Source organism: Cucumis melo, chromosome 7 (genome assembly GCF_025177605.1).
Source record: "Cucumis melo cultivar AY chromosome 7, USDA_Cmelo_AY_1.0, whole genome shotgun sequence".
NCBI lineage: Eukaryota > Viridiplantae > Streptophyta > Magnoliopsida > Cucurbitales > Cucurbitaceae > Cucumis > Cucumis melo.
The window spans coordinates 27,332,198-27,351,985 of NC_066863.1; the positions used below are offsets into that span (position 1 = coordinate 27,332,198).

General features: G+C 33.4%; 3 protein-coding genes and 1 pseudogene across 7 annotated transcripts; 1 reads left to right on the forward strand and 3 right to left on the reverse strand.

Moving 5' to 3' along the window:
- Window positions 1-20: 20 nt before the first annotated feature.
- Window positions 21-6,829, reverse strand: LOC103494545 (uncharacterized). Of its 5 annotated transcripts, none has more exons than XM_008455768.3 (9): window positions 6,571-6,769; window positions 5,847-5,914; window positions 3,387-3,546; window positions 3,140-3,202; window positions 2,831-2,897; window positions 2,624-2,724; window positions 2,207-2,251; window positions 586-1,056; window positions 21-497 (listed from the first exon to the last, which is right to left on the reverse strand). In XM_008455768.3, the coding sequence occupies exons 3-9, from the start codon at window positions 3,519-3,521 to the stop codon at window positions 327-329; spliced, it is 1,053 nt and encodes a 350-aa protein (XP_008453990.1). In that variant the 5' UTR covers window positions 3,522-3,546; window positions 5,847-5,914; window positions 6,571-6,769; the 3' UTR covers window positions 21-326. The 5 variants fall into 5 exon arrangements, with proteins under 5 accessions (XP_008453990.1, XP_008453989.1, XP_008453988.1 ...); XM_008455767.3 differs by having other exon boundaries at window positions 5,843-5,914; XM_008455766.3 differs by having other exon boundaries at window positions 5,843-5,948.
- Window positions 6,830-8,239: 1,410 nt separating this feature from the next.
- LOC107991266 (uncharacterized) lies at window positions 8,240-9,601 on the forward strand. Its single transcript, XM_017045982.2, has one exon. It carries the CDS (start codon window positions 8,512-8,514, stop codon window positions 9,298-9,300), a length of 789 nt encoding a protein of 262 aa, XP_016901471.1. The 5' UTR covers window positions 8,240-8,511; the 3' UTR covers window positions 9,301-9,601.
- A 509-nt stretch (window positions 9,602-10,110) lies between these two features.
- On the reverse strand, window positions 10,111-12,013 carry LOC127143800 (probable aldo-keto reductase 2). Its single transcript, XM_051087319.1, has 4 exons — window positions 11,542-12,013; window positions 11,248-11,420; window positions 10,793-10,895; window positions 10,111-10,644 (listed from the first exon to the last, which is right to left on the reverse strand). Exons 1-4 carry the CDS (start codon window positions 11,953-11,955, stop codon window positions 10,309-10,311), a joined length of 1,026 nt encoding a protein of 341 aa, XP_050943276.1. The 5' UTR covers window positions 11,956-12,013; the 3' UTR covers window positions 10,111-10,308.
- A 2,834-nt stretch (window positions 12,014-14,847) lies between these two features.
- LOC103494881 (probable aldo-keto reductase 2) lies at window positions 14,848-19,567 on the reverse strand (annotated as a pseudogene).
- Window positions 19,568-19,788: the final 221 nt, after the last annotated feature.

The window sequence follows — 19,788 nt, forward strand, 5'->3', positions numbered from 1 at the left end:
TATATAATAATGAAATAAAATAATAAGAACATTGAACTTTTGATTTACTGAGTGTTTAATTTACAGCACTAGCAAGGAGATTCCTCACAAAATTGATAAGAAATTAAAGAAAGAAAAATACAGATTATACAATCAAAGAAGTATAATAATAAATGATCCACTGACTAAACAATTCCCATTCTAACTTAAGCAAACTCCCTTAAAAACATATGCTTTGTGATAAAAATTATTACATAAAACTTGACTGTTGTAGTAAAAGGCACCTGCACATGGACTTCACTCCATGGTTTCTTCAAGAGTTTGTCCTGTTTTCTTTTTCCATTCTTTCACTTGAGAAAGAACTTCCAAACGTCTCGGTCAGTCATCTCCTTCACCAAGTGAGCTCCAAAAACGCCTTCCTCATCGACCAAACTCCTCAAATGCCTTGCTCCACTGTTGAAACCGACGTAATTCTTCTTTGTGGCCAAGTACAACACACCATAGGGAGGTCTCACACACTAATTTTCAACAAAAAGCAACCATTTTTCAAAGGTATTAGATGTTTGTATTCCATGAAGTACTAAAGTTAGTTATTAGAGACTTTACCTTTTTTATTAGTGCATATAGCTTCTTCAAAGAGTTAAGCGAAAATGGGATTTCTGCCATTAAAATGATGTCGTATCCACCTTCTCCCTGATCAGCCTCGCTAGCCCTCTCCCATGCTCGACTTCCTGATAGCTTCCTCGATCTCCTTGAGGAAGACTCGTGGCCGATGATGCTGCCATCTTGACTGCTGCAACCATCCATAAAATCTTCTTCGGAGAAACTCAAGCTCATTCCAGTGGGTGCTTCGAATCCATCACCTCTAACAACGGATAGAACTGTTGGAAGCTCTTCCCAGTCACCAGCATAGAAATGTACTGATGGGGCCAAAGTGTGTCGAGATGGAGTTAAGGGACTCTCTGGCTGTCTACTCTGCCTGTCCCGAGCTTGTTCGAGATTGGCAAGGACGTTCGGTATGGTTGTGCATCTAACAGTTTCTGCACTCAGGTCTTGAAAATGCACTATGCTTGCTCCCTGTAACATTGAAAACTGAGGTATTAGCACAGTTTCTTAAAGAAGGAAATGCACTGCCATAATTAATCTTCTATATAATTTTAAAACAAACATTCTTCACTTTTTACTTCCTACTAAACCGACAAAACTCCGTTCCTTATTTCAACATTTTTCAGTTGATGTATTTTATGGTTCAGTAACCAATGCATAATAGCCACTAGCTAAGCGCTCCACTATAGACAATCCCCAATACTACATTGTTACAAACTTACAACCTCCAAAGTAAACCTCCACGAACGACCTTTGACCTTGAATAGGATTTGTTCTATAGATTGTACAATTGTGTTCTTGAGTTCTAAAGTAAACCTCCATGCATTATGTATTTCAAGAAGATCATGAAGTAAACAAATGCATACTTCAGATGAGTTTTCAAGGTTGGGTTAGATTTTAGGGTGGATCATAATAAGATTACTCGGTTGGCCAATGGTGTAGATGATCTTGGTTAAATATTTTTCTTCTTATTCTCAATCAATATTTTTAGGTCAACACGTCCCAAATGTGTCCCTTGCATGTTCGAAATTGAGAAAAATAGAAATAAAATATGATTCTTTTTTTTCACATGCCAGACACATCTTTGGGAGCATGTCGAAATGAATTGGTTTCCAACATATATTTGACACGAACACTTTATCAAAAGAGTCTCTGTGCTTCCTCGGTAAGAGTCTAGTGAGTATTAATTGACTTCTCAACAGAGAACAAAAATTTTGATCTAGAAATAGTTCTTGTTACAAACTCCAAGTAAAAATTATTTGAACATCTAAATACTAGTAAACGAAATGAATAGTCAAAAATCAATGACAAATCATGTCAGTGTATCTTTACTATAATTATATTATGGATATATAAAATCTAAGAATGTATTCAAATGATGCTTCAATCAGTCGAACTTGCACTCAACGTCCTAGTCTACATTATACCATGTAGTAATAAATAAAATGATGGTGAATAAATAAAAATAATGATTTAAATACTGTCAAACAATTCAAACTCTACAAAACCGCAACAGAAAACTTACCAAAGTAAAACCAGCATACGTTAACTAGTAACAGACATGGTGCATACTATTAACCAATGTACGAATAGAAATGAATAAAAAATTATTTAAAGGTACCTTGAGGCAAGCAAAAACCCCGGGAAGTCCATAGCTACAACCCAGCTGCAAAACACGAACTAAAGAGGTTAGCGTAAAAATCACATGTATGCTACTTTTTGCATATAGGAAACAGAATCATATAAACATTTGGAATGCAATGAAACGAGGAATTCACAATTAAGAGACACACGATCATTTACATAAGACAAAAGATATTTCAAGATATAATTAGTCATGCACAATAATTAATAAACAAACCTTGGGATGGAAGAGAATGTTAGTAATTGACCATATCAAGAAAATGCTTTGCAACGTCATCCCCGAAGATGTAAAGTTATTACAACCAACATCAAAATTATACTTACAACTCAAAGACACTATAAAAAAGTTCAAGCGAGTATGTCTGATTCTAAAATTACTTTGATGGATTATTACCTCAAGTACTCTTTTACCCCTAAAACTCAGTTGTCCGTCACGAATCTCATGCTTAAGGACATTTACAAGATCAATGGAACTGTCCCACGATTTCAGATGACCTACATAATAAAGATATACTTCAGCCTTAATCCTTGCTTTTAAAACAGATTTTGAAAAGAAAAATTAGATTTCAGGTAGTTATGAGGGTAGAAAGCATAAAAATACCTTCAGGTTTTGAAGATGTAGATTCCGAGCCGTTAAAGCCAATTATATCAGCTACACTGACTCTACCCTGGAGAGATGGATGCCAATTAGCACAAATGAAGAACTCCATTAAAATTTGTTCTAGTTATCTAATCCAGGAAAAGCAAAAATCTTACTGGAAATTTGGTTTCATGTTAATCAAGTTTCACAGTGAAAAATAGAAGGCAACTAACCGTCGAACAAACAATATAGTATAAATGTATAACTTAGATAACCTCTAGTGTATGAGAATCCCATCACCCTCCCAGTAAAAAAGAATGAAATAGGTACCTTAAAAACGTTGAGACCTTGCAAATCTACGTTTTCCCCTGCATATTTGTATGGATGAGCTGTCTGATAAAAAAGATAAGGAAGTGTTAATGGTATTCCAAAAGTAGGTGTAAAATGGAAAAAAAAAACAGATGGGCTAATTGAAACGTCCTAGACAATATTGGTTTGATAACAAAAAAATAGTTTTTCACAATTATAAGGGGTGCTTTGCAATAACAGGAAAATAAGTATAAATGAACTGAATTACCTTTGAAGGGAGAATCTCAACAGCCGGTGAGGGGAGGTGGACATCTCTCTCTGAAATGGAGGGAGAGCTGTGGCTTCCTTTATCTTGCGGCAACAAGCCAGGCAAGCACTGTGAAAGTAGTGATGGCGCTCTCATTATACCTCAAGGAATTAAAAGATACCTACACAATGTAAAGAAAATCTATAAACAAAAAGTGATTACTATTCTCACCCAGACCAAACCTCATCACGATGTAGATCATTCTTTTATATAGGAAAAAATAACTTTATTTACAATAGGGTAGATGAGGAATGCCCCAACGCCAACAAATCAAGGGGTTTAGAAAGGAGCGAGATGCAAATTGGCAAAAATCATCAGCATATTCTAGTTACGAAATCTCTAGATAATTAGGGAGAAGGCTTGTTGATCCCTACCATTGGACCAGATCAGCTTATTAAATCTAAGCATATGGTGGGAACTCAATAACCAGATGATCAAAATTACCACAAGAGTTTCAAGCTCATCCATAAAATGGTTCCTTCCATGATAGGAGAGAGGACCATAGACACTTGAGATCCACTTGGAGAAATCTCAGCAAGCTTGAAGTTAGGAGACAATTTCTTCCATTAAATGCTCATAGCAGGATTTGCCTAAGGAGCACTTCGAACAAAGGATAGTCTCCACATCATACCTATGAAGAAGCTATTTGACTTATCAGGTTATGTAAGGTCACTTGTATTGATCGAAGAGAGGTCAACAGTGTTAGGCTCCAACATGCCAACATCAACATTCAACAGTACTCAAATACTTCAGTAAACTTTGAAAACAAAGAAATATTCATTATTCGAAAGAACGACTTCTCCCAACAGAGGTTGAAACTAGAAAGACCTTGCCTAATTTTAACTCTCCTCAAATATCTTGAAATACCGAACTAGAGAACAACTAACATCAGTGAGAAAATATTTAGCAACCACAGCAAGACTACACCACCTGAGCGAAGAAACTTCCATGGAAACCAAATAACCTTTTGGCAAAGATATTGGGATTGAATGGCATTGAGACCTAAACCAAAACTAAAGTCCCTCCTGGGAATTTGAGGCCAGTTGAAGCCTCAGAAAATGGAAGCTTCTGAACATCCCTAAAAATAATGTTTTGACGGTAGCATGGAATAAAATGTTTACACAACTCACTAGTAGCACAAATTGTCCTCATTCTATATGTTAACCAGTAATGAAAATTGAAATCCAACAACCAACACAAGAAGGCTAGAGAAATGACAGAGGTGAGGTGATAAATAAATTTCACTTTTTGAAGTTAGCTGCCCTGTGTATCTAGCCTTTACTTGAGCTTGAGGAGGTTCATTTTTTCTCGATTGTTACCAGGAAATGAAATTCCCACTTCTAGGATGAAACGGTTTAACATAAACCATGGATCCAACAAGCTTGACATTTTAAGTGATCTTGAACATGAACCAATCATCCTGAAATCAGCATGGTGATCACAACAGTAAAATCCCAAAGGACGTTGAAGAACTGAGCACACTGTCAGAGACAGTTAGTGGGCTCGAAGACCAAGAATTTAATAGCAGGCAAAGAAAAATGGGTGCTCTAGGCTCAGACAACTACTGTTTATCTTGAGCAACTGCCTCCAAATAGGCACATTCTCTTTTACAGAGGAGCAGGGATTGATAAATGGCTACAAGGAGCAGACAAAGCTGACTCCAGGTTTTCTAATCTCTCTCCAATCATTTTTATCAAACTAAGTTTTGTTTCTGTTTCTTTCCATCTTCTTCAAGCTCCATAATTTCTTCAAAAATCTTTTTAGTTCATAATTGTCTTCACCCAGAGGGGACACTCCCACTTGCCATTTCCTAATCATTCTGCCACTTATACCAGAGTTAGAAAAGGTATCGCCTACCACCAGCCATTCTAAATTGGCTGTCAACCATGATAAAAAAAAATATCAAAAACCACCTCTCTCCTAGTCCTGATCTAACTCTTCTATATATAATCTTCCAATTCAAGTCAAAGAAACCCTTTGCTAGAAAGAAGAAAGATAAATGGAGACACAAAAGAGGCACCAAATTAAAGTTTGTTACGGTAAACTACTACATATATATTTCTCCAAACAAATAAAAACCGACATCAAATCATCTAGCTGTCAAAAACTGGAAATGAAGTAGCATTTTACGAGAAATTTAGCAATTTGATTTTGCAGCTATATATATCTATATATACATACAAGAAATGTGGTCATTTATAGATGAGATCTCGCTAAATACTATCCCGCTTTAGGAGACCAATGATCCCAATATGGAAAGTAAGAAATTGAATAAACATAAATAAATAAATGGAAGGACCAAAATCAGTTGGTAAAGAAATCAAGCAAAACTTCTATTAGTGATGCATATTCTTTTCATGCATTAATCTAGCTCATTCAGATGCTCAAATGTATTATAAAAACTATAATACACTTACTCACACGATGCACAATTCCCCAAACAAGCATTGTTATCATAGTCCTTGTATACTGAGAAATTGTACTATCCTCTGAAATTGCACAGCAAGTACCACCTCAAATATTCTATTATAAGAGTTCGAATTAAAATGATAACGTGAAAATAAAGCAGCTTCAAAACTAAGATGGAAATAATTGAAAAATAACTTCCTCAAAAAGGTAGCCAAAATCACCAACCATAACCATAAACACTAATAGACCACCAAATAGTTTTCTTTTAGAAAAAAACAAGGAGAATGAAAATGAATCATGCATTGATCCATCAAAATTGAAATCCAAAGTAACCTCCAGTTTCATGTAAACATATAGGCTTGAAGATCTGGAAAGGGGAAGGACAAAATCACACACAGCCCTTCATATCCAATGAAAACAAATACACCGAACAATGAAGTTACCCAAAATACTAATCAAACTAGAAATTCAATCTCTGTATCTAAAAAATCCAACCCAAAACCTTAGTTGTTGAATAGCAATCAAGGCTGGCAAAAATTAAGAGCCAAGAAGCTGATCTAAACAGTCCGATTACTCAATCAAAATCCCAAAAGACCAGGACCCAGAAAACAAAATTACACCTCTTCAACACAATTAGAACAATAAAGCAATCAAACCCAAATCATCAAATACATAAAGAAAGCAAAAAAAAAAAAAAAAAAAAAAAAAAACCATAAAAGCAAAGAACGCAACTCACCCAGGAAGCTACTTGGAATGGCGAAGGGAAAATGGAAGAAAATTATGAGACAATCGAAGACCCAGAAAAGTATTATAGTCAGAGATATGAATAGGCATGAGGAAACTCAGGAATTTCACAAGAAAAGAGATATGGGTTCGGTTTACAATCAAAGTCAAAAGAGAATACAACGTCAAGAAAGAAATTTTCACAGCTGAACAGAGAAGCTTCGATTCAGACCTGCACTCCAAACACCAAAGTTTTTCCATATTGCCCCTTCAAGTTCTCGCTATTTTCGAATCTACCCAGACGATTTGAGTCACTTTTGACTCAGTTGAGATGGTGGCACTGACGTAATTGAAGGGGAAAGGCGAGGGTATTTTGGGTGTAAGAGTGATTGCGGTTGGAAATCCCACGTGTGATTGTGAAGATTGAAAGCTGAGAAAGGAAGAAATCGGCGATTTTGGTCGGGTAGTTTCATCGGCATCTTCACCAGAAGTTGTACGGAGATTCTCTGACCTTTGCTATCTGGTTGCCACGTGTGCAATTATTAGTCCTATCTTTTGGTAGAAACTAAACCAATTTATAGCTTTACTTTAGTACTAATAGAAAAATAAATGGTCTTAAATTCAAGTTCACTCCAAGAAACTGATCAATCCAGATTTTATTAGTGAATGGATCAATTTATTATAGTAATTTGATGTAACAATAACGATGAGTTCAAATTCCCTTAAGTAACAATATCTAAAATAGTAACGGTTTCATTTAGTAAACTCTACATGATGTTCAAATAAAATTGGATTTATGGTTTTTCACTCTTCAATTCAGTTGTGTTTTTTAATTACATACTTGGAAATGAAACCCACATTCAAATTATATGATTATGAAACACAACAACAAATGTAATCAAATGAAACCTAATTAAATTACCGGTGGTTTACTATGGATAACATTGCCTAAATTATAAATGTTCTTGAACTTTGTAGTTTAGATAAAATATATCTTTGAATTTTTAAAATATTTTATGTAGCATTTTTATCGCCTTATAGTATATAGACCATTGAATCGAAGACGGATTTTAGATTCTTCTATCTATAAAAATTTAATTCATGATTTATAATAGAAGAATTGGAAAAAAAAATAGCAAAATTAAGTGTAATGAGTTTTTATCTTTTGGTAGTTTAGGATGGAGAGTCAGACCTCAAACAATTAGCATGGAAGATCAAGCCAATTGTCTCTACGCTCATTTCAATTTGAGAACAATGTTATCTTTATACTTTACAATTTGTAAGTTCATATCAATAACTGTCGGACTAAGTTCACCTTGATGATAAATATTATCTCAACACTTTATTTATTTCCTATTTTCGATTGTGTATTAACCTGTAAAACATCCAATTACACGTAAAACACAGACTTATACCATTAGATCAGATAGTTTTTGAAGTTTTTCATAATATATTATTAAATATTTTCAAAGTCATACTTGGTTCCTCCTTGATTTAGCAAACCGAAAATTTGGATCGATTAAGTTGACGACCCAAAAAAATCCTAGTTCTAGTTGTCGAGTGATTTGAACAATCTTCTATTGATTTTCATTTTTTGTTTGAGTAATTGAGTTCCTAGTCGAATTCAACCAAAAAACACACCATTCATTGTTTTTTTTTAGAGCAAAGTATGATCGACTTAGAAAATCCCTTTACTTTGTTTTTAAATTCTTAATAATGCAACTTTCAACATTATTATTATTATTTAGAGTCATCTCTTCTCTATCACTGTCCCGTTAAAAATCATCTTCTATTATAATTCAATTATTTCGCTATCATTTACTTCTTCATTCATCGATCCTTCAAACATTCAACCCATTAATCTAATCCAAATCCAAAATGCAAAACTCATCTCAGAAATCCACACAGCTTCCCATGATCACACAATAGCATTATTATAATTAATTACTGTTAAATGGAAATCTCTTCCCTTACCGCCGATAAGATCCACGGCTACAATGGTTCCGATGAACAAGTTGCAGAGATACGGCTATCTTTAGATTCCGACAACCGCTGGAATCTTCTGAACTCATTCCCTGCTTTCTTGCTAAATCTTGAGAGAGAAGATTCGAAGCTGATTCCTGACGGAGAGTTTGATTTCGTTTGGTTTCAGTCTAATTTTCCGAGTCCGTCATTCCGTAGCAGTTTCAATTTCGAAGTGAAATTAGCAGCAATAGAAGACGCTGATGTCGAGAGTCGCGACGGACCGTTGTTCTGGCCGCTCGAACATGAAATAGAATGGAAGTCGATGGAGGATTGGAACTGGTTCGCGATTTCACCGCGGAAGAAAGATCTGAAATCTTCTGCTGTGCCTCTAAACTCCAATAATGGATTGCGATTACACGGACGGAAAATTACTCTGAATCAAGTGCCGAAGAGGAGGTTCGTGTTTAACTCAAGATCGGTGGCGTCGGAGATGATGGAGTTGAAGGAGAGGCGAGATTCGAAAGCTTGTGTTCCGAGGATCGGTGCTGTTCCTTCGAGATTCAACAGGCCGGGAAACAGAAATTCCGCGGGGAAAGGTTGGGTGGATGAGAAATTAATCGCCATGGATAGAGATTTTGAGGAGAAGGATATGGCGGCGCGTGAAGAAATTCCGATAGAAACGTTGTTAGGGCTTCGTGAATTCGATGGACGGGAGGGATTGGGCTCAGAGTTGGATGAGGTTGTGTTATCTCTGGATGAAGATGAAGTCCGTAATTAGTGAAGCTTCTTGATATTATACTACGAACTCTCATTGCAACTTTAGAAGGAAAGAGTGTGTTGACGTTCGTGTCTTGTTTGTGATGGCCTTCACTTTTGACTCGTTTCTCTTTAGTTTGATATGACTCCATTGTTCTTCGAGTTGGTGGTAAGTAAGAGATTGTGATGTCAAACCTAGCACATAAGTAGGATTGATCTCTCTTTTTAAGATTATTTACTTTTTCGTTCAAGGTAGTTATTTATAAATTTGTGTTCACTTACACTAATCTACAGTTAAGTGGTGGCATTATAGATGTTTTTGATGCTCAAGGTTGCAAAGTGTTAGCTCAAAAACTCTTATTGATTATTTTTTGGTTGGTATATATTGTCCAACTTTAACTAATGGTCAACCTAAATAAACTCTTTAGGGAATGTTATTTTTCTTTTGGGTTGGATGTTTTCCATATGCCTTTCTTGATACCACGTGGGTTTTAAGGTTTTTAGATCTTGTCTTGAGCAACCTTTGAGAGAGTACAAATTAGAAGGAAGAATGATCAACTTAACACAATTTTTAATCGAAAGATTAAAGTTTTTATGATTTTAAAGTAGAACGGATAAATGGATCATGTGTTCAAACTCGTGCAAATATTATTTCATCCCCCAATCAATATTCATTTTTACTTTGTTGAGTTTTTTAAAAAGAAAAAAATTATTAAAATATGCGAGAAGTCGACTCCATAGACTTTATGAAAGTTAGTAATGGTCAAATTAATTATTTGAAAATGGATAACCAATCACTATTACAAAACCATTTCTGGTTAAAAAAAATTCAAAATAAAATAACTACTTTGTTTTATTATTGAAAAACACACCACACTAACAACCTCTCTCTCTATAACAAGATACCATATGAAAAATTATTCAAGGACACAATCCCTCTTTAGACTATTAATAATTAAACATAACATACTAATCTCATATGGGAAGTAAAAGTTTGTCATATGATATTGTTCTTGGAGAAGTAGGGTGATCAAAATTTCCATGAAGAAAGTGGTGGAGTTTCAGATTGGCTCCAAGTGGAAATGTCATCACCATATCTTCCTCCTTTAACTCCATCAGATAATGCATAAGCTTCAAGTTCAGCCATTTCTTGTGGTGTAAGTTTCAACGACAAAGCTTCAATATTTGATTGGAGATTTTGAAGCTTAGTGGTTCCAGGTATTGGAACCACATCGCTCCCTTGGTTGTGAACCCATGCTAAAGCTAGCTGAGATGTGGTGCACCCTTTTCTAGCCGCTAATTCACTGACCTTCTCGAATATACTATTGTTATGCTCCAAGTTTTCGGGTTGAAATCGAGGGAGTTTCTGTCAAAAAGATCCAAAAATGCAAATGGTTAAAGTGGCTATGTTTATCGGATCATTAATAAACTACAATCCAAAACATAAATTGGTGTATTCGTAATGAAATTTCATTGATAAAATAAGAAGAATAATTATTTAGATTGTCTTATACCTTCCTGTAATCATCCTGTGTTAAGTTTTGAATGAAGGTGGCCCCTGAGGATAGAAAACCCCTTCCCAAAGGACTATATGCCACAATTCCAATGCCCAATTCCCTAAAAAAAGACCAAATATTAAACTTTGTTTATTTTTTAATAAAAATAAATCTCTGAAATTTTGTTAGAAAATTCAAATTCAATCACCTTATAATATATTTAAAAAATAGCAATACTTTGTATATTAAACTCAAAAGAGAATAATGCAATATTTTTAAACCTTTCCTTTTCTTTATTCTAACTTTATAAGAGAATAATGTATTAATCAATTGAATTATATATGCTCATGACATCTACTCCATAATAACTACCAACTCCATCCTATTAAATATATAATTAATAATGTGTTTGAGATTAATGTAAGGAGAAACTTTTTTTCTTATTAAAAAAAAAAAGAAGAAGAAATTAATACCTGCAGGTAGGTATAATATCTTGTTCAACATCTCGAGCCCACAAAGACCATTCGATTTGAACAGCTGAAATGGGATGAACTGCATGAGCTCTTCTAATGGTGGAGGCTGAAGCTTCTGATAAACCTATATATTTTATCTTCCCTTCTTCAACTAGCTTCTTTAGCTCTCCAATCTATAGTCATATCCAAACAAAACTCAAATCTCATCAATGAAATTGTAAAACTTGAAATCAAGCTTGAGATATATATATATATATATATATATATATATATATATATATGATATTCACTAACCGTGACTTCAATAGGAACTTTCGTATCGATCCGATGCTGATAATAGAGATCAATACAATCAACCCCGAGACGCTTCAAGCTAGCCTCACACGCAGCCCTCACGTAGGCTGGTTCGCCATGAACTTCGAAATTACCATCGACAAGATGGAGCCCAAATTTAGTAGCCAACTGAACCTTCTCCCTAACCCCATCTCCCTTAAGAGCTTTTCCAAGAAGGACCTCGTTGGTGAAGGGCCCGTAAATGTCTGAGGTATCCAAGAATGTAACCCCGGCGGCAACAGCGTGATGGATGAGGGAGATCATGTGTTCTTCTGGGTGAGCAGGGCCATAGTAGGAGGACATGCCCATGCACCCAAGCCCTTGAGCTGATACTTCAAGGCCTTGAGACCCAAGTTTGGTGGTTGGAATGACCATATTGATTTTATGTGAGAGTTGGGAATATGATATGATGATATATGATTTTATGAGTTGGGAAGATGATATGATATGGTTTTGTGTGGTTCTATTTATAGTGAAGGCAGTTGGGGTTTGCTAGTGCGTCACCTCTTGCGTTTTTTTGTTTTATATACTTTGAATTGTATATATATTTGTTGAACCTTCTATCTGTAGATTTAATTTAGGTATGTGACTGCATATTCAAATTTGCTGACATTGTGTGTAACATGTTATTCAATTTGAATTTTTTGGGATTTGGATGCCTCTATATTATTTTATATTTAACTTTTGGAAGTTTCACCTTTTCTCTGCCTTTCATCACCCAATTAAATCAATTATTTTTGTTATTATAATAATCAACTTTTAACTATTTTTGTTATTATAATAATCAACTTTTTACAATAAATACTATTTAAAACTCTTCAATTAGCAACGGTAAAACATATATGGTTATAATCCAAATCAAAGTGTATTTTAATTTTAAACATAAAACCATTATAATTCAACTATAATAACATAATACGGATTCAAACCTTCCTCGAAAGAAACTCTTTTTTTTTTTTTTTTTTACTTTACGTTTCAACATCTTTCAGCTACCTTTCATTTTTTGATCAAACTAAAACATGTGTATTCATCTTGAATTGCCTAAAAAGGTATAAATTATATATACGTTTTAAGTTTGAGAATTAGAAAATCGTTGTGAGGAGATAGAGAATCCACCTAATTGATGGCATATGTTTTGTAGATCCTATTGGAGTAATTGAAGTCTTTTTGCAAGAAAGAAAACTAACTACAATTGCACAAACTAAAGAGAGAAAGGAAAAAAATTTAACCTAACTTTAACTCAAACAAAAGAAAAATGAAACTAAGAGAAAGTTGATAACAATCCTGAACCATTGCCACAAGAGAATTTTAAGAGAGAATTAAGTCAAGAGATCAAAAGAGAAGATGGAAATTAGAAAATTGAAATGTGTGTAATAGGGAGAACACATATTAATTAATACTTTATCTTTTCACTTAGCTTAATAAATATTTTATCATGTGACAAATTTTTGTCCTTTTTTTTTTAAAGAAAAGCTTCATTGGTATCAATCCAACATCTCATACCACTTTAGACTAAAGTATTCTATCCACCAAGTCAAAGAGTCAAAAGGAGAAAATTAAACTTAGGCATTATAATCATCTTGGTGTTGGTGGTGTGCCCATGCCTCTTGGTCGTTGGACCCCTACGTCACCTCTTACGTTTTATTATTATCCATCCAATTCTTTTATATATTAGATCTAATCAAATAATAATTTTGGTGAAATGAAGAAATGAAATAGCAGAAACATCAAAATATAAACCTTTTAAAAGTAATGACATGAAGATCAAAATGAACCAAACTATTTCTTTCTCTCTCTTTTTAGAAATTAAAAAAAAAAAAGGTTAACCAACGTTAAAAGAAACCAAAATGAATATATTATAAACTATATTCCGAAGATAAAAGTTTCAATACCAAAATAGTATTGTAGTTAAAAAGAATACCTTTTTCTCTCTAAACTAAGTAACGCTGAAACTTTAACTTACTATTTCATAATAATAATATAATCTTTGTATGATTTTATAAAATTTCTAACACATTTCAATTAGTAAGAATATATGAAATTTATTTATAAATTATAAATAAGTCATGACACTTAATTATCATAGATTATACAAAAGTAAATAGAAAGATTGATAAATATATCATTATTGACTAAAATTTATGGATTAAGTTGTTATTTTTAGTAAAAATTGAGAGGGCCAAAGTTTGTTTTAACCTATATTGGTTTTCTAATCAATTTTAAAAAGTAATTAAATTATTAAATATCAAATCAAATTCTATATCTACTGAAATAATAACTTTTTTCCTTATACTAATAACCCTAGACCATAAAATAATTAAGATTTTAATTGTTTTTTTCAAGGGAGATAAATAAAGGACAGGTTTGGATTTACATTTTAAAAAGGTCATTTGGAAAATCATAGTAGAATATATGTTTGCAAGTGTAATGTAATATACAAAACTCATATTTTAGTTGAGTGTTTTGGGTTTGATTTGTAATACAAAACTAATTATAATTTATTTTCACAGTTTTCAACTTAACTCTTTTTTTTTTCATTGTTTTCACGTTTCACAATTTCGTTTTCATTCCACCCCTAATTACGTACAAACCCCGAACGCACTTCTTAAATTTTTAGTAATTTTAATAACAATCAAACTCCAGAAACAGTCTCTCTAAATGATTAAATAGGTATTTCTAAGTAAAAAAAAAAAGTGTTTATTTGAAATTTAATTCCTATGTGCATGGTATTTAAAAGGTTTTAAAAGTATTATATATTTGTTCCAATTTAATTTTTAAATCTGACCTTTTTAATTGATATTGTCGAGGGTTATTTAAGAAAACTCAAAATTGACAGACAGACCCAAGATAATCGTATAGGATACTGGGAGGAGGTGTAGGGAAGATCCATCCCAAAAGGAACTCGTCAACACCGACAAAAGACCCACAACGTAAAATCATCCGATGCAAAAATACAAAGAACCAACAAATATAACAAATATAATATAAGAAGACGATACACACTATTACAAGTTTAGAGAGACCAAAAGTTTTATAACTCAAATCTTTATTATATAATTAACGTAACACATACAATATACTTTGTAGCCTTACAAATCATATATATGGAAGAGGGAAAAGGGAGCTACATAATTTCCACTATTAATTTAACTTAATTATAATCTCAAGAACAAGCTAAGATATGTTCTCTTTTTATATATTTCAAGCAAAGTTAAATTTGAACATATATATTATATGGAAATGATATATTAACTATTATGTATTAATTTAAGATAAATTCCATGAAGAAAGTGGTGGAGTATCGGATTGCTCCCAAGTAGTGATGACTTTATTATCATATCTACCACCCTTCACTGTATCACTCAAAGCATAAGCTTTAAGTTCAGCCATGTCTTGTGGTATTAATTTCAATGATAAAGCTTCAATGTTTGATTCCAGATTTTGAAGCTTAGTGGTTCCAGGAATTGGAACCACATCATTCCCTTGGTTGTGAACCCATGCTAATGCCAACTGAGATGTAGTCCACCCTTTTCTAGCCGCTAATGCACTAACCTTCTCGAATATCATTTTGTTGTGTTTCATATTTTCAAGATAAAAAACGTGGAAATACTTTAACAAAATAATCTCTCTCAAACAAATTACGCTTCAAAGATCAAAACCATATAAGTATTTTAGTGTAGTTCAAATTTTTATATATATGCTAATATTTTGAACGTGATTGCTATATTTGTAATTACTACTAAAGAACTGCCCCATTTTCTTTAATCGACAAAATATTTGCTGACAAATGTTGCAAAAATAAAATCTTAACATAAAACTTGAAAAAGTGTAAGTTTTCATTTGAGTGAAAATAGTATTGTTTTTTTTTTTAAATGTTAAACGTTACCTTTCTGCACTCGTCTTCAATAAAATCTTCGACAAGCTTGGCACCCGATGATAAAAAAACCCCTTCTAAGAGGACTATATGCTACGATTCCAATGCCCAGCTCCCTAAAAATCACATAAAACACACAACACAAAAGGATCAACATCAAAAAATTTAATTTTGTTAAATTTCAAAAGTTTAAGTTGATGAGTAAAGGTGGTGAATACCTGCAAGTAGGAATGATATGTTGTTCGACATCTGTAGACCACAAAGACCATTCAATTTGGACTGCTGTAATTGGATGAACTGCATGAGCTCTTCTAATGGTTGAGGCTGAAGCTTCCGATAAACCTATGTATTTTATCTTCCCTTCTTCAACCAACTTCTTGAGCTCTCCAATCTTTCATATTTTAAAATTAAAACTAAATTTAAGATTTAAACTTTGAAAGTGTAGTATTAGAAAGATAATTAATTGATGAACTGACCGTGACTTCAATGGGAATTTTGGTATCAATTCGATGCTGATAATAAAGATCAATACAATCCACTCCCAATCTTTTCAAGCTTCCTTCACAAGCCGCCCTCACATACGCCGGTTCGCCGTTGATCTGAAACTTTCCGTCCAAAAATTGGATCCCAAATTTAGTAGCCAATTGGATCTTATCCCTAAGCCCAGGCTGGGCCTTTAAGAGCCTTTCCCACCAGGATTTCGTTGGTAAATGGCCCGTAGGCCTCCGCCGTAATAGGCGGACATTCCCATACATCCCGGCCCCTGCGCCGATACTTCCAACCCTTCATTTCCCAACTTCACTCTCTTCACTAATTTGCTCGTCGTCGTCTCCATTGTCTTTGCCTCCAAATTCTTGTCTTTCGAATTGGGTTTTTATACACACTTTCCCTCGCTATTCAAATTTAAGAAACGTTAAATATTTGAACTCTCAACAATAATTAATACATAGTTGTGTCTACTTTGAATAAATAATATTTACTAATACATATTTAAATTCCCTTTTTAAATATAGAAAAATTATAAATTATTTATTCATAAAACAAAATCACTAAACATAAAATTTGTCATACTTATTTTTTTTCTTTTTCTTTTTTTCACTTGAAAAAAGAGAAATTGTAGTAGAGGGTCTCAAAAGAGCACACCAATTTTGAAATTTGGCCCCTTTTTCTTTAGATTATTGGAACGTGGGCATTATACATTATTTATTTTTGGTGTCTCACTACTAAACTTAAACTTGGTTTCTCCTTCCTACCCTTTAACCAAAAACTAACTCCATAATTTTAATTTTATACTTTTTGTTTACTAATTCTTTTTATATTAAAAACTTAAAACTTAAAACTTACGATTTTCTCACTTTAATTATTTAGAAGATTTGTTTTTTCTTTTTCTTTGTATAGTATTTTCACGTCTCCATTTTAGCTACTTTGTAGTGCCGTTCCACCGGTACGAGGAACACACTGATTGAACCATACCCATTGATCATAGTTCATGCGAGTGGTTTTTGAAGTATTACTAGCTTGATAATTTGGTTGTCCTTGAAACGTATCCAAACTTAAGATATGTAAACGGTATCTACTTTTTTTATACTAAATGATGAGGATTGGAATATGAAAGATGAATTGAGGATTTAAATCAATGGTGATTGTGATGAATAGATGGCATGAGATATTATGGAGGAGAAGAAGGTGGATATGGTTGACGATTCTTTAATACATAATATTTGTGTTTAGATGTATAACTCATTGATTTAATCCCAACTCTTGAAACAAACATCCCACAATGAAATTAATAGATCGTTAATAAATGGTTCACCTCCTTTATTTTATCACGTGTAAATTAAATTATTTTTGATAGATTGGTTATGAAATTTTTAAGGAATCAATTAGGGTGAGAAGTTTTGTACAAAGGAAGGAAAAAAACAAGCGTATAAGTATTGACGATCCTTCTCTTGCGTGGTTCATATTTTTAAGAAAAAGAAAAACAGATAGAAGAACTAACAAGTAGCTTGGACTTGAGTTGAATACAATCCATATAGTTAGGGGGAGATGTTTTTTCTTTCCTATGAGTTACATTGAGTTATGATAAATTACTTCAAGAGTAACATGTTGATTAATGTGTAGAGTATTGCACATTTAGTTATAATTATGTATTCAAGTGCAATATATATAATTTTCTATCTTCGGCCAACAGCTCCTAGACTTAGATGTGAAATCATCAACTGGATTAACAAATCTTGATGTGTTATGTGTTTTCTTTTCTGATGCTTTAGTTGAGTTAATTGTTCACAACTGTGATTACAACTATCATGCATAATTAAGAATCATTCATTTCTATAGATAAATGTATAGAAAAGAAAGCAGGAAAATGAAAAGAAAAGGAAGAAGAAAAGAAGAAAGAAAGAAAATTTTGACTTGATGATGATGATGATGATGATGATAATAGAACTTTTAAAACACTTCTCTTCATCATTACTATAAAGGAATATCCTGCATGCTCTCTCTTGCAAGGGACGGTAAGCTAGATGTCATGATATTTCTTCAAGTTGGTCGTATATGGTCTCGGATCTGAGTCGTTGGGTTAGATGCTAATATGATCATTGGTTATTCGATTATACTTTGGAAGCCTTTCAATCTCATTCTCTAAACTCAAAACTTTGTTGCATCTCTACTCTCTATTGTGATAGACCTAATTACCATGGATCAATTGGTCTGACAAACACCAGTAGATGCGAACACAAAATTAATCAGATCACCTATACACATGCATGACTTCATTTCAGCTAGTTTTGGGTATTTAACATATATTATACATATATAATGTTATTATTATTAATTTAAAAGACAACTATTTCCATGAAGAAAGTGGTGGAGTATCAGATTGCTCCCAAGTAGTGATGCCTTCATTATTATATCTACCACCCTTCACTGTGCGTCACTCAAAGCATAAGCTTCAAGTTCTCAGCAGCCATGTTTTGTGGTATTAGTTTCAACGACAAAGCAGCTTCATTGATTGATCGGAGATTTTGAAGCTTTGGTTCCACATCACTCCCTTGGTTGTGAACCCATGCTAAAGCCCAGCTGAGATGTGGTGCAACCTTTTCTAGCCGCTAATTCACTAACCTTCTCGAATATGATCCTGTTGTGCTCAATATTTTTAGGGTAAAATTGTTGAAGCATCTAAAATCAAATTCACTCTCACAAAAACTACACGAATATAATAAAATCTATACCTTTAGCTTTAGTATTTGATAACTACTCAAAATAAATTTATGAAATAGGTTGATTTAGAATAAACACATTTAAAATCAACTGTTAGGAAAATGAATTTAAACATTTAATAGTTAATAGTTAATCTCTCCCCTAATTTATATCATTCTTAAAAGTTTATAAACCCAATAGCTTTAAACCTTTAACTTCATCAAATCAAGTTTAATGCTGCAATTTCTACTCACTATCAAATATTCCCATCAATGTTAACAAAAAAAATATCATCGTAAAAACCTCTCTAAATTCATTAATTTCAATAATGTTCAAAGTTCTTTTTTCCATAAATTTAAGTTGATTAATCTTTTAATACTTCTTTTCTATCGACTGAACATATAATTCATCTTTTCATGCATTGAATTGCAACAAATAGTTTAAAGTAAAAATCCGTGATAATTAAAATTGATTTTTGTTTCTTTTGGTGAAAGATAATTGATGAACTAACCGTGATTTCAATACGAATTTTGGTATCAATCCGATGTTGATGATAATAAAGATCAATAAAATTGCACACCCAACCGTTTCAAACTCCCCTTCACAAGCCGCCCTCACATACGCCGGATCGCCGTTGGCCTCAAACTTTCCGTCCACCAATTGGACCTTATCCCCGAGCCCAGGCTCGGCCTTCAAAGCTTTTCCCACCAGCATTTCATTCGTAAATGGCCCGTAGCTCTCCCCCGTGTCCCAGCAACGTCACGCCCTTACCCACGGCTCCCTGGATCAAACCGATCATATCTTCTTCCAGCTTGGGTGGGTCGTAATAAGCCGACATTCACATGCACCCCAGCCCCTGCTCCGATACTTCCAATCCTGATCACTTCCCAACTTCACTCTCTTCACTTTGCTCATCTCTATTGCTTTTCCTCTTCATTGTGTGTTTCAAATTAGAGTTAACATATTTCGGAATGATCCTGATTTATGTTAGCTCTAGATATGAGAATGTGATTCTACCTCTAGTTATTAACCACCTGAGAAAACATGGATTCATTGTTACTACAATTATGATTTCAATTAGTCCAAAATTTTAATAGCCGCCTTGAATTTGTTTGTATTGATGTGAGTTTACTTAA

Bases quoted from the DNA above. Each gene is read 5' to 3' on its own strand.
- LOC103494545 (XM_051087317.1), bottom strand. From the start codon at position 3,521: ATGAGAGCGCCATCACTACTTTCACAGTGCTTGCCTGGCTTGTTGCCG. The intron at 2,898-3,139 runs GTACCTATTTCA...CCATCTCTCCAG, and splicing joins AAGGTCTCAACGTTTTTAAG to GGTAGAGTCAGTGTAGCTGA. The intron at 2,725-2,830 runs GTATTTTTATGC...TTTATTATGTAG, and splicing joins TACATCTTCAAAACCTGAAG to GTCATCTGAAATCGTGGGAC.
- LOC127143800 (XM_051087319.1), bottom strand. From the start codon at position 11,955: ATGGTCATTCCAACCACCAAACTTGGGTCTCAAGGCCTTGAAGTATCA. The intron at 11,421-11,541 runs GTTAGTGAATAT...ATATGACTATAG, and splicing joins AAGTTCCTATTGAAGTCACG to ATTGGAGAGCTAAAGAAGCT. The intron at 10,896-11,247 runs GTATTAATTTCT...GTCTTTTTTTAG, and splicing joins GATATTATACCTACCTGCAG to GGAATTGGGCATTGGAATTG.
- LOC107991266 (XM_017045982.2), top strand. From the start codon at position 8,512: ATGGAAATCTCTTCCCTTACCGCCGATAAGATCCACGGCTACAATGGT.